General features: G+C 36.8%; 1 protein-coding gene across 1 annotated transcript in view; it reads right to left on the bottom strand.

Annotated features, from left to right (window-relative positions):
- The window catches only part of MYO3B (myosin IIIB), a 111,085-nt gene that overhangs the window by 17,132 nt on the left and 81,256 nt on the right, over window positions 1-12,697 (bottom strand). The window contains exons 26-31 of the mRNA XM_053471783.1: window positions 12,152-12,263; window positions 11,760-11,922; window positions 11,016-11,096; window positions 5,179-5,299; window positions 3,336-3,399; window positions 1,382-1,484 (exon numbers count right to left, since the gene is read on the bottom strand). Of these exons, the coding sequence (XP_053327758.1) occupies window positions 1,382-1,484; window positions 3,336-3,399; window positions 5,179-5,299; window positions 11,016-11,096; window positions 11,760-11,922; window positions 12,152-12,263 (644 nt within the window). The remainder of the gene's footprint in view (window positions 1-1,381; window positions 1,485-3,335; window positions 3,400-5,178; window positions 5,300-11,015; window positions 11,097-11,759; window positions 11,923-12,151; window positions 12,264-12,697) is intronic.

Raw genomic sequence — 12,697 nt, 5'->3', positions numbered from 1 at the left:
CAAAGTGGAAATTTCCATATATATGTTTATGAGAGCATGAGACTCATTACATTTGGAGAAATATAAGTATTTTTCATTTTTTTCTCTATGCTTGTTCCCTATACACTATTGTTCATGTTATTTAAATGAAGACTGGGTTGCTCTTTAATTAGAATTTGATACAGTATTAATATTCCTATTTATCTTTAGCATGTCATTTTGATTATATTCCCACTGCTTTTGATCTTAATATTTTTAAATATATTAATCAGAACAGACATTTTATCCAGACAAAGTTTTGTACCACATCTGATTAATGCTGGAGGCAAAGAGAAATCTTCTGGGCTAGTAAAGACACTGAAACCCACGCATTACCATTATTGGTACATATAAACACAGACATTTTAATATAATATATATATTTCATTCATATATATATATATATATATATATATCTATATATATATATATAGATATATATATATATATATATATATATATATCTATATATATATATATACGGTATATATATATATATATATATATATATATATATATATGTTTTTTATTATTATTATTTTTTTTTTATTCCAATACTTGGCATAAGAAATGAAATAGACAAAAAATGGCAAACTTCTTAAAAAATCTGATTTGCATGCACAAGCTTCAACTTAACAAAATACTAGAAGCAATTGTCACCCAATAAGTATCTTTAGAATCCTAAAAGAGAGGCTGTCTCTCTCAGCACTCCAGAGACTACGTGGCTCAACTTGTGCTCTCTTTTGATAATGTTTCGACTGAAGAAATATCGGTTGTTGGGTACTTGGCTAACGCACACGGCACCTTTCATTATGTGTCCAGATCCTGCCTCCTGCAAGCCTTTTGGGGACAGACCCCTAGCACGGCCATGTCGACTACCTGTCTCCTATACCGTGAAGTTCTCCAGTATGCTTAATCATCATTTGGTGGATGTGTAGGTACCTCCAACAGAGGAGATATCAAATTCATTTGCAAAAACAGCAAAAAAAAGTGTGTAAAAAATGCCACAAAGAAAGCAGATTTGGAAGGGTGTGTGATGTAAGAGTAATTAATTTACAATAAATAAAAAATTTGGTGGGATTTTATCTTCAAAGTATGGATCTCAATCTACTTTGGACACTTTAGAGATAAATATGTTGACAAAGTTTTTACAAAAATGAATCGATTATACCTTGGATTGTAATTCATTTTTCTCTAATATTTTTTGTTATGTTAGGCTCATGGTAAAGTGTTGCACCGAATGAATCCAGATTTTGTGCTTTTTGTGAAATTGCATGTTTCAGCGTATTAGACAGAAATATACTGATGTAAAATTGTTCTTTGGTGTTCTGATCCATAGAGGTTATTACACGGAATATTGTACCTGTACTTAATCTGGACCCGCTGCTTGATAAGCGATGATTTGCAGTCACTCGCGGTGTATTCTCCAACATGTTTGTATTGCTCGTATGTGACAATGGCGACTCCTGAAATCAAATAAAAAAAGAAAATGCCACCATAAAAAAATGCTGTAAATGTAAAAATGTACTGTTTAGAACGTTCGAATTAATGGAGTTCTATTATGTTTTATTGAACTTTTAGTACCTATTTTTTTCAGATTATACAAGGGAAATCGACAACTAAAAATCTGACGGAACTACTAAACCTACTGCAGCTGCTGAAGCCTTTACTTACAGATGTACTGAAACATCAAGGTTATGTATAAAGAAACAATGTGTTATAACATAAGAAATGGGGCAATTGCCATGATAATTGCTCCACTTTCAGAATATCTCTTTATAGATAACCCTCGTTGATTCACTCAAGAGGATTGGGAATCACTATATCACTCTTTAGTGACACTAAATCCCTAGTAAATGCATTGATCAATATATTCAGTTTATACACTCCTCTGCCATCAGAAAAGAGACATATACTAATATTCTAATATTACGCTGGAGAGAGGGATCTGCTTGCACGCAGAAGCATGCGATACCATGCAGAATGCCCTCGTACTAACCCACTGTTAAGAGCTATATACATTTGTTAGCATGTCACCGAGCACAATGTACAGTTAATTAAAAGTTATGCTAAGCAACAAAAAAATTGGATAAAATTAAACCAAGCAATCCAGACAGGCTTTTTTTTTTTTTTTTTTTTTTTTAAATCATACCCAACTCTCCATATTGTGAAAGAGGTTATTTATTTAATCATCATCTTCTAGCTGATCTACAATGAAAGTTCTTCAGTATTTCCCAATTTAGTACATCTTCCCAAGAAGATAAATGTATTAGTGAATGGGTCAATCTGACTGGAGATTGGGTCCATCCTGCAAATATTAGTCCACCAGTCCCATTACCCTCATACAACCCTGGTTCTGGCTAATAATACTGTACATTTTTAGCATATACAGGAGCCGAAAGGATTGTCCTCGCTTAATCTTTCATTTCTAGTGGCCTTCCTGGCCGTAGATTACGCAGAGGAATCATATTTTACAATTCTTCCCGACTACCCCGTGAACTATCCACCTTCGAATTGCCACTTTGGAGTGATCTCCCTAGCCTCTAAAATACAGGAAGGGGTTAAATAAGGCTTAACAAACATTTTGTATCACAATGTGTCTTTTTTTTAATAATCTGCTCTTTTTAAGGATATTTTTATGGTATGGAAATCAGAGTTTGTATTACGCTCTGATTTCTCCCATGCTCTGTTTGTATTAGCAAAAAAAGCTATAGGAAGGTATTAATCTGCTTAACATTTTTTAAGTACATCATCCAAAGGATTTTGTGGGTTTTTTTTATTTTTTTTTTAATCTTACATATGCTCTGCAGAGTTACTGGCGGGAAAAAAAAAAAAAAAAAACTGTACATTTTCTTCATTTCATCCTTTCAACATCAAATGGTAAGCAGCAAAAATTGGATCAGACTTCAAAGAGCGCGCTATGCTCCAAGTCACAGAGCGGTTCCTCCATTTCACATATTGAATTCGAGAAGGATATCAAAGTGCTACCATAGAACCTCAGGTCTTTACCGAAATAGAGGCTGTAACATCTGTAGCAAAGCGAAGTGCAGAGACACACCACCTCGGGGAGCAGCTAGCGTTTATTCTTGGCAGCAAATTTCCAGCCTTTTGATTTTCTCATTCACTGTACCTCCCTGTCTTTCCACAGAGCCGAAGTTCTTAGCAAGCAGGCTTTTGTCTCGGAAACTTCAAAACATAACTAACGGTTTCATGTTCGCAGGGCCCAGCCAAATAGCCATGAACGCGTTTCGGAAAAGGAGACCCAGGAATGCCGGGTAACAATACCACGTTACTTTAGAGGCTACATGCAAGAATACCTTGTCTGTCGGATTGTCCGTGCCGTTCGATTCGGTGAAATAGCCTGTATCGTAATCCTCCTGCCTGTAATGAAGAGAGCACAAAACAACACCTTAAGAGAAACGTACAAAGATAATATATTGTTATTTTTTGGCTTAGTTAAGATTAAGGGTCATCGTTAATTAAAAAGAAATATGCAAGGCTGGTGGTTCAGTGACTCAAGAAATCAACATTTATTAGGACAAAGTAGATACCTTTTCCTCCCAGTTCCTGTAAAGTGCCAGCACTGCAGAACATAATGACTATATATATAAAACAATAAATAATAATAATAATAATAATGTGACTTGACTCTATTGCCAGCCGCCAACCATACAAGTGCCGACAGTGTCCATAACGCTCTGTCGGACGCGCACTTCTGACAGCGAGGATCTGACGGCAGCTGGCAATATAGCGGAGACACATTCAATGAAGCAGGCAGCAAAAGGTTAAATTTCTTTTTCATGTTCATTTAATAAATCTGGGTAGACAGTGGCTGTAAAATCATTTCTTTTAGCATAGATTTATACAGCAGATAAGAATAATTGGGCCCATCCAGTCTGCCCATCTGTTCTCGCGGGAAAGACGGAAATCTTATGTGGTCCTTGGTCTCATCTTCCCTCATCTGACCCTGTTGTTTTAGACTATGACATTTTGGTCGTAACATTTCTCCTTTGAGATAAGCTTCCCTTCTGTAGTTTGTTAAATGTAAATGTAAAGCAGGACTACAGACAATAGATAACTTTAATGCAACATCTCTGATGTTCAAATGAACTGTTGGTCCGCACGAGTACCGATCCTGAGTACCGATCCTGAGTACCGATCCTGAGTACCGATCCTGAGTACCGATCCTGAGTACCGATCCTGCTGTCTTAGCAAGACCTCTGCAAGTTATTTGGTCATTTACTTACCTTCTGCCCCTAGAAGTCCTACACCATGCTAAGCCCAGGTAATAGTTTCAGAAGATTATTTTGAATGAGGAGCTCCATTTAAACCACATTTTTATGGGTGAAATGTCTCCATTTATGCCGTTATGAATAATTACTATTTTGGGGTATTTTCTTTTATAAATAGTTCTATATATACTGCTATTTGTTGGACTTATGCATTTTTCCTGCCCAAGTTAACGGTATAAGTTACATGTATAATTTTTGGGCAACGTCTCTATTTTTTTATTTTTCAATTTTTTTTATTTTTTTTCCTTTTTGTTTTTGAACATCAGACACAAAACACAGAACAATGTATGAGCAGGTCTACTTGCACCTAATTGATTGATTTAAACATACTTTGCACGGCCAAGTTAAATATTTTAACTTGCAAAGTCTTTTTCTTTTAAATGTTTCTATTATATCCCCTCTCTCTTTTTTTTTCTTTAAGCTATACATACTAAACGTCTTTCCTGATATTTTCTATCCTCCAAACCATTTTTGAAGTCCTTCACTGCAAAGGTGAGGATTGACTTCATTATTATCAATAAATAGTGCTTTTGTGTACTTGAATTATTATTATTGTATTATATATGATATGTTTTATATCATATATCTATATATATTTGGCATATACTTTACAACTTTTAATTAGGGCTGGGGAAGTTAATCAAAAATTCTTAGCATTATGTGTTAAAATTGTACAAACTTTAAAAAAAGAGGTTGTATCACCATAGCAACCAATGGAATGGTCCAATAAACAACCCATAATATGTGAAAAAAAACATTTTTTTTTTATTTCCCTGGCATATTAATAATAATGGCAAACATGTATTATGGCACATTTGCAGTGTATGTGTTCATTGAGGGTTAGCGACACATAATGGGATTCATTTACCTTTTACCAATGTTCGGTTTAAAGTTTTCTGGTTCATTGTTTGAAATGGAATCTTTGCAGGCATCCCGCTTATTATTCTTTAATCCAATATAGTTTCTTCGGGCAACATATCCCTTGAAGGCTGAAAATAACAAAAAAGAGGCAATTGTTACAAGGACTAGCCAGGATTATACGATGTATAGAAATGCTGGACAGTTATATATCTCTGATCTCACATGGCAAGAGATTGAAATATCGCAGAACACCATACTGGTATCTTGAGGTTAATACAAGTGGATCCTCTTCCTTTTGTTTCACATATTTTATGTAATTTTACGTAATTCTTTAAATTATTATTTCTAATTTTGTTTTTTTTCTTCTCGAAAAGCGTACCAGCAAGAATTTATTGACATTTCAAGAGGTTGACAGCATGAAACGGCATCTTGTTTCTGGTATATGAAGGGGCCATACCGGACTGGAAATTCTAAAAGGATTGGAGTCAGACCATATCATTTGTGTTGGAAATAATATCTTCAGACCCGTTTGAGCTTTGTATCCGAGGCTCAGTTCAGTACAGTCTTTGTTTGAAATATACACACAAGAGCGACTGTGAGTATCAATCAATCATTGTTCTGTTACGTTAATATTGTATGTAAGTCTCACTGATACACGCAATCTATTAATATCAATCATTTCGATTTTATGGCAGTATGGAAAGGTTTTTTTTTGTATGAAACCATTGTATATGTACCTTGAAAAAGACAAAGTCCATCAAGTTCAACCTTGCTGTTAATACAGAAAAAGGCAAAACCCCCTCAATGAAGCAATTTGTAATTGTGCCTCAACAGAAAAGCGAAATTTCCTTCTTGACTGCAAAACAGCAAAGTGATTTCTCACTGGATCATCAAGCTATAGCTAATCATGTATAGTAATATAGAAATTTAGGTTGAAAAAGAGACACGGTCATTAAGATCAACTTCACTGTTGATCCAGAAGAAGCCAAAAATCTCACATTGGCACAAATACCAAGTATGCCTCCAATGGTGTTTGGATATTTCGTTTTTTGGGCTTGTTCCTTGGACTTTAGAGATGGGTTATCACTGACCATGTTTATTGTATTACCTGATGTATTTCCTCTTCTCTAACCTGTCCTTCTGATTTGTGTATTATCGGTCCCCTCCGCAGGTACCTGCATACCGGACACTCACATCAACTCTGTGCTCCTTGCTATTCAGTCTTGCCCTCAATCATTTATTTAATTTGAGACTACATCATTTCTCAAACGTTCTTTCTTGCAGTTGTTTCTGATGTATTGTGTATATGTGTATGTGATGTATTGTTTAAATATCCTGTGTGACCTCCAGGGGAGGGCAAGGCACCCCCCATGCTCCACCTATGGTTTATCTGCTGGTTAGTTGGGTATTTTGTGTGTTTCTCTGACTAAATGTATTTGGTTAGGTTGCCTTCATTTATCACACAAACTAGATTCATTTCTTAAAATTCTAAGTAATTTTAAGAGTAATACCCAGAAGACAATGTCATAATAGTATGCCACTCCAGTAAGGAAATCCTGTAGTAATCAATCATTTAGACTAGACAGTTGTCACAAAGCCCTCGGATTGCTGCTAAACTGAAAAAGAGAATGTTTTTTTTTTACCATTTTTTGTAGAAAAAAAAAATAGATTAAAAAAATTAACCCGATTATAATCTAATGTACTAATATAATGCTTTCTGATCTGATTAACCCCACATTGGAAAAAGTGGAGCAATTACCTATTTTACCTAACGCATTTTGTGTGTGTCCATGCTGAAACCTTCATTAAATCTATTTGTTGTCTTGTTCCTGCTTTGAAACGTTTTGAGGACCCCTTGTTCCAGGTGGTTTAAAATGCATTGAAATCCTTGCAATACTTTGAATTCTGAAGAGGATTGTTTTAGACATGTCTGCATTATTCGCTGGCCATATGTATTTTTACAGAAAGGGTAATGTGGGTTAGGTTCAGTACCCTCATACCAGGTCTGATCACCATACCTTGCGCTACCATTTGGCTACCTCTGGATGTTTATGCAATAATAATAATAATAATAATTTAGTAAAGTTCCACCATATTCCATAGCATTTAATGGGGTTGACAATTGAGCTGACATAAATGAAAGCATACGGGATTAAGTTAATGAGCCTTGTTTGCCAAGGACAATAATATGTTTTAAAAACCTCTGTTGATCAATGCTAGCTAAGGAGACATCAATAAAATTAACTATTCTGTGATGACTGTTTAATAGCTTATGATCGACTTTTAAAGCACCACCTTGCCACCACCACCAGTTTTGTCAGACAACAGAAGAAAAGACTAAATAGAGAGATATTACCATAGATAATGTAGATAGATAAATGAATAGATAGATAGATAGATAGATAGATAGATAGATAGATAGTGAATAGGTCATGTTTAGATATCTAGAGTCAGCAGTGGAGGTGTTCATGGAGGTATGATCTTGTACATATTCTTGTAACACAATGCCATCAGTCGTCAATGCAGTATTGTGTAGTAGCTACTCTTGATTTGTGTGTATACGTCCATACCCACAGGGAATGTATCCTCCACTAGATTATTTTTCCTTTTTGTCTCCTCCACTTGATCAGAGGGTAGTGAAGTACATAAGCCCACAGAGATCTCTCGACCACCAGCTCATGTATTTGAAAGGCATCTGTTTATTTTTAAAATGCAAATTCATCATTCCCCAAAAGACTGCAATGAAAGAAAAACTCTCACTTAAGAGATTTTCATTAGGGGGGGCCGTGCTCCTGTTTTCAACCAGTATGAGATCAATCGTTGTCAGAACCATTCAACATTCTGAAAGAACACCCTCCCTAAATAAAAGCAGAGTAATCTTTATAGTATAATATTTCACACAGTTCATAGCAATGATCATAAGGGGAAATCAGATGTAGAAAAGCTTGACTTGTAGCCAGATTTCTACTTGGGAGGAATGCCATAGACAACAATTATGAGTGGTCCCCACGCTAACATCACAGTCTTTGGAACGGATTCTGGTGGAGTGGAGGTCCAATAAGGTTAATACCACACTTTGATCTCTGTCAAAGCGTACCAGCAAGAATTAATTTACATTTCGGATTAAAAAGGTTGACAGCATGAAAAGGCATCTTGTTTCTGGTAGGTGAAGGTTCCATAACAGACTAGAAATTCTAAAAGGAAGTTCTAAGGGCAACAGGGGATAAACCCCCACTTAGGATTTTACTGGGTAGAAGATAAAAGGGAAACAAATTAATATATGAGCTGGTTTGTAGAAACATGTATGACAAATGTTTTCTAAATAGTCAAGACATTTCTTATATGCTAGGCTTTGAGTCACTGTACCACTATCAGTATGTAGATGATGTTAATGTAAATGCATTACTATTTACATTAAATGGTCAGAAGGTTATATTTAGAAGATGCATCCTATAAAGACTACAAACATTCAGAAAGCATCTCATTACAACAAAAATAATAATAACTCGCAGGAGTGGCTCTATAGTTTTGGGTGCACAAAGTAGAGAACGTGTCATCCTTCCAACATTTTAGGTGCCCAAATTGTGATACCTTTGTTGGCGAGAGGTGAGGAGGTGAGTGAATGGACCTGGGAGGGGAATGGCCAGACCTCAGAGGTGGGTGGTTGGTGTGCCTTGCAGTCCTCAGCAGTAGAGTGTTGTGAGGTGGTCATGGTAGAGCTGCAATGGAAGTCTGTGCTGCAGCAGTACAGAACATCATTGATTTTACAGCTCCTTGGTCAGTGAAGATCAGAGGAACTGCCCAACTGGCCTGCAAAACTGGAACATCAGGGCAGCTAGGTGAGACAGGGGGACATTGGCCAAAAACCTGGACACTTGGGATACAATGAGAGTTATCTGTTTCCCCTAGCTGGCCTTCATTGGGAAGAATTGGACAAATTTTGTATATAACACACGGTCTGAATAATTTATTTTGGATGCTTCCAGCCTAATGAGTACCTACCTGTTGTATGTAATGTAACTGTTCGCCGTGAAGGATAAAAAACAGGTGACAATTGGTGCCTAATTAAGCCCACAATGGGAACCGGATCTCCCAGTCTTTATATTCAAGGGGGCCCCCTCCCAGAAAGCATATGCAATCCCTTAATTTCCTCCCCATTCCCAAAGGCCTGCAGGAGGGCTGGATCTTCGTGGTTTGTTCATTACTTCGGCAACTCTGTACAATCATCTCCTGTAGAGAAACTTACTTGCATAGTGACTGTGAAGACAGTTTTTTCATTTTTATCATTCAATTAACCACTGCACCAGAGGACAGATGTGTGGCATGGTAACTTTACAGTCGCCTTACAGAGGATAGACACAAAAGATAGATGAATTTATCCTCTGCGGTGACGCTGTTGTGTTACCATGATGTCCTCCATTTCACCATGTGTATTAATGATCGAAATGGAATCCTTGTCCACAACGTGAGAAGCATTAGTTTAGATTAGAAAGGAATTAGAAATGAGACAACATTAATCTGGAGTATATCGCTCCAAGTCCAAAAAGGGGTAAAATGACTGGCTCCTCTAAGGAGGTAGTGGAACTAGAGCTTTCATACAAAGCGGTAGGGAATATATATATGAATAATTAGTGATATAATGTTGAGAAAAGCATACTTAAACTGTGATTGATCACTGATTAATGTTTTGTGCTAAATTGGTATATATTTTCTCCATTGGCATTTATGTGAAATTTATTTGCTCCATTATATAACCACATAATGATTTATTTGCTGTTCCTTAACAAAGCCTCATATCCTCCAGGCACAACTTAAATTCAGCTTCCCAGTTACGCAAATTCATTTCCTTAACAAGAGTAGCTTGGGGGAAAATTATGTTTTCAGGCAATGGGTGATGCTATTTAAAAAGGGAATCCACTCCACTAAATCATGCAGAATTTCTTTAATTCTGGTCAATGTTCCCTTGTAGGAAATGGAAATGCAGTAAAATGACAAAAACAGGGCATTAGCTGCTAGTTTTAGAAATGATTACATAAGCATGAATTTCTTATTTTATTTTCAATGTAAATTATCAAAAGTGGAAACTTATATTTTTTCATATCACTCATTACCGTACCTGGGAACTCTTTGGGTTTTGCCTGGAGACTCCGGGTGAAGTGCCACCTTTCCGGGTCTCCAGGTAACTGCACAAAATCTTGGGGTTGCGGGAGCAGCGCTTAGGCACAAACCCCGCCCATTTCCCCCTCCTACCCCTTATAGAATGAAGACGTTTTGGGTTAGCCCTGCCTGCAACATCATTGGCCCTGTCTATTCATGTCTGTGGGCCCGCCCACTTATGTCAAGGGACCCGCCCACCTGTATCCCGAAGTGGGAGAGCTCTGGGTAGCCAGTGCCAGGATGTTCCCATGTATGCTCATAACTCATTTTCTTTATCTTTAAAAGATGCCGTCCCTACTCATGATCCATCTGTTGCAGCTCTTTATAAATATCCCATATTTACAGTAAAGGAGCACATTGTGTTCAGAATACACATGACATATTTTTGCGGCTTTAACTCAAGCAGCTTTAATGTTCCAAACCCTAGCACAGCTAAAGCATGTGGATGTTTGATACTAAAAAAAGTATAGTTTTAAACATGAGAGAAAGATTACTATATAAACCTATAAATGGTGGGAATTTTCTTAACACAAAGGTATCAGGTCTCTGACATCTGGACAGTCACTAAGCATTGTGTAGAGCTTTGTTCTGCACCTGCAAAGTTAAGCAGCACAGTGGGCTATAAAGTTGGTTGCTATTTAATCTAGGTTCTAGATGACACCTTCTTAGCACAAACATTGTTATTACCTGATTGAATGACAGTTGCTGCTCCATTTCTCCTGGCCCTCAATTCCTGGAAATTCCTTCGGGCGTAATATCCTCTCCATGCTAGAATTTTAAAATATATATCATCAGTTTAGTTAAGGGCTAGTCAAGTTAAGGGTGCAACTTGACAAAGCAGACTTGACTGGGGTTGTATGTGTCACATGGTAACACTCAAAATAAACTCACTAAAATGCAAGTTGTTTGCGAGTGTCTGTAATAAAAACTCACATGTCCTCACCTGAAACATGCAAGATTTAGAAAAAACATCACCGCAACTATAAATGATTAAAAGATAAAATAAATAATAATAATAAAAAATACTAAATGGGGGCTCCCAGGACCCCTATGAACTGGGGAGGTGGGGCAGTGATCAAGCACCTCTTCCCCCACCCAATGCATGGGTAAATTAAATAACCTAAAAGGTATCAAGTATACCCCTGCCTGATCAGTGGGTGAGGGGTAAACATGTATACAATTACTGTATGGAAGGAACATACTCCAAGCTATGCTTCACCTTCACAAACATCGCATTCCGGGGGGTTAAGAATAAATTAAATTTTCTATGTGAACATCTATGCCCCTCTCAGCCCATTGTATGACCCCATTCCATGCCTCTCCCACTCCTTCCATCCACACTCTTTGTACACCTAGGAACAATTCATATATATTGCTTCTTTAAACACAAATACATAGTTTAGTTTAAAGCATAACTTTACATCAATTTACCTGACTGAATGCATGTGGCACTCCTGTCCCTCTTCTCTTTCATGCGCTTGTATCTCCTTGCTCCGAGCCATCCCTTGGTGTAAGCCTGCATCACCACCACTCTGCCAATAACTTCCCGTAACAAGAGGTTCAATTGCTCAACATGATAGTATTTTAGGAACACCTAACACAGGGAATATTGTTAAGGAAGCATAAGGTTCAATGCAGAAGTAATTTAACTTCAGTTTCCAGAAGATTTATTCCAGGCCATTTATTCATAATATTTTTTTTGCTGTAAGGTGGCATTATATTTATATAAAAACATGTATTTTTACAAATACTTCGCAGCTGTCTATAGCATACTTAAAACATTTGTTCACTAACAATAGTTACGCACATCCCCTGCCCTTTACCTTAGATTTGCCTAGGACCCACTTGTCGAGTTTTGCCTTTTCTAGAATCGCTTTACAACTTTCTTTTGTTGCCGGTGGGTTTTGATGTGCTTTAAAGGCAAGATAATAATACCTAGAAAACAAAGAAATAGAAAAGGATAGCTTTAGCTTATGTCTAAGAATCGGTTTCTTGGTACAGTTAAAGTAGATGAAGAATTGACCTTTTCTTTTCCCTTTTTGTCAAATAAATTTCACTTAAGCTGAGATACAGGTTACGGCGTAATACTGGATTTCCTTCCTCTCTTTAATAATGGCCGCTATATGGTGGGGCAGTAGCTCATTTACAAACTAATGGTTGAGTGATTAAACATCTTAGTACCAAACACAATACTATTGTTATAATAATTATTTTCCAACGAGGGCTAGCTAAAGAGTAGCACTACTAGGTTCACACAAGAAGACCACCTGGAAATGAGATCATTGAAAATAATGACAGCCCGAACAGCTGCTCTATATAGTAATATCTACTGTACCCTTTTCAGCTTTCATTGATAAATGTTAATTCTC

This window comes from Spea bombifrons, chromosome 7 (assembly GCF_027358695.1).
Source record: "Spea bombifrons isolate aSpeBom1 chromosome 7, aSpeBom1.2.pri, whole genome shotgun sequence".
In the NCBI taxonomy this organism is placed as follows: domain Eukaryota; kingdom Metazoa; phylum Chordata; class Amphibia; order Anura; family Pelobatidae; genus Spea; species Spea bombifrons.
The sequence above is the reverse complement of the archived record's forward strand: the minus strand, read 5'-3'. Positions and strand labels throughout refer to the sequence as shown.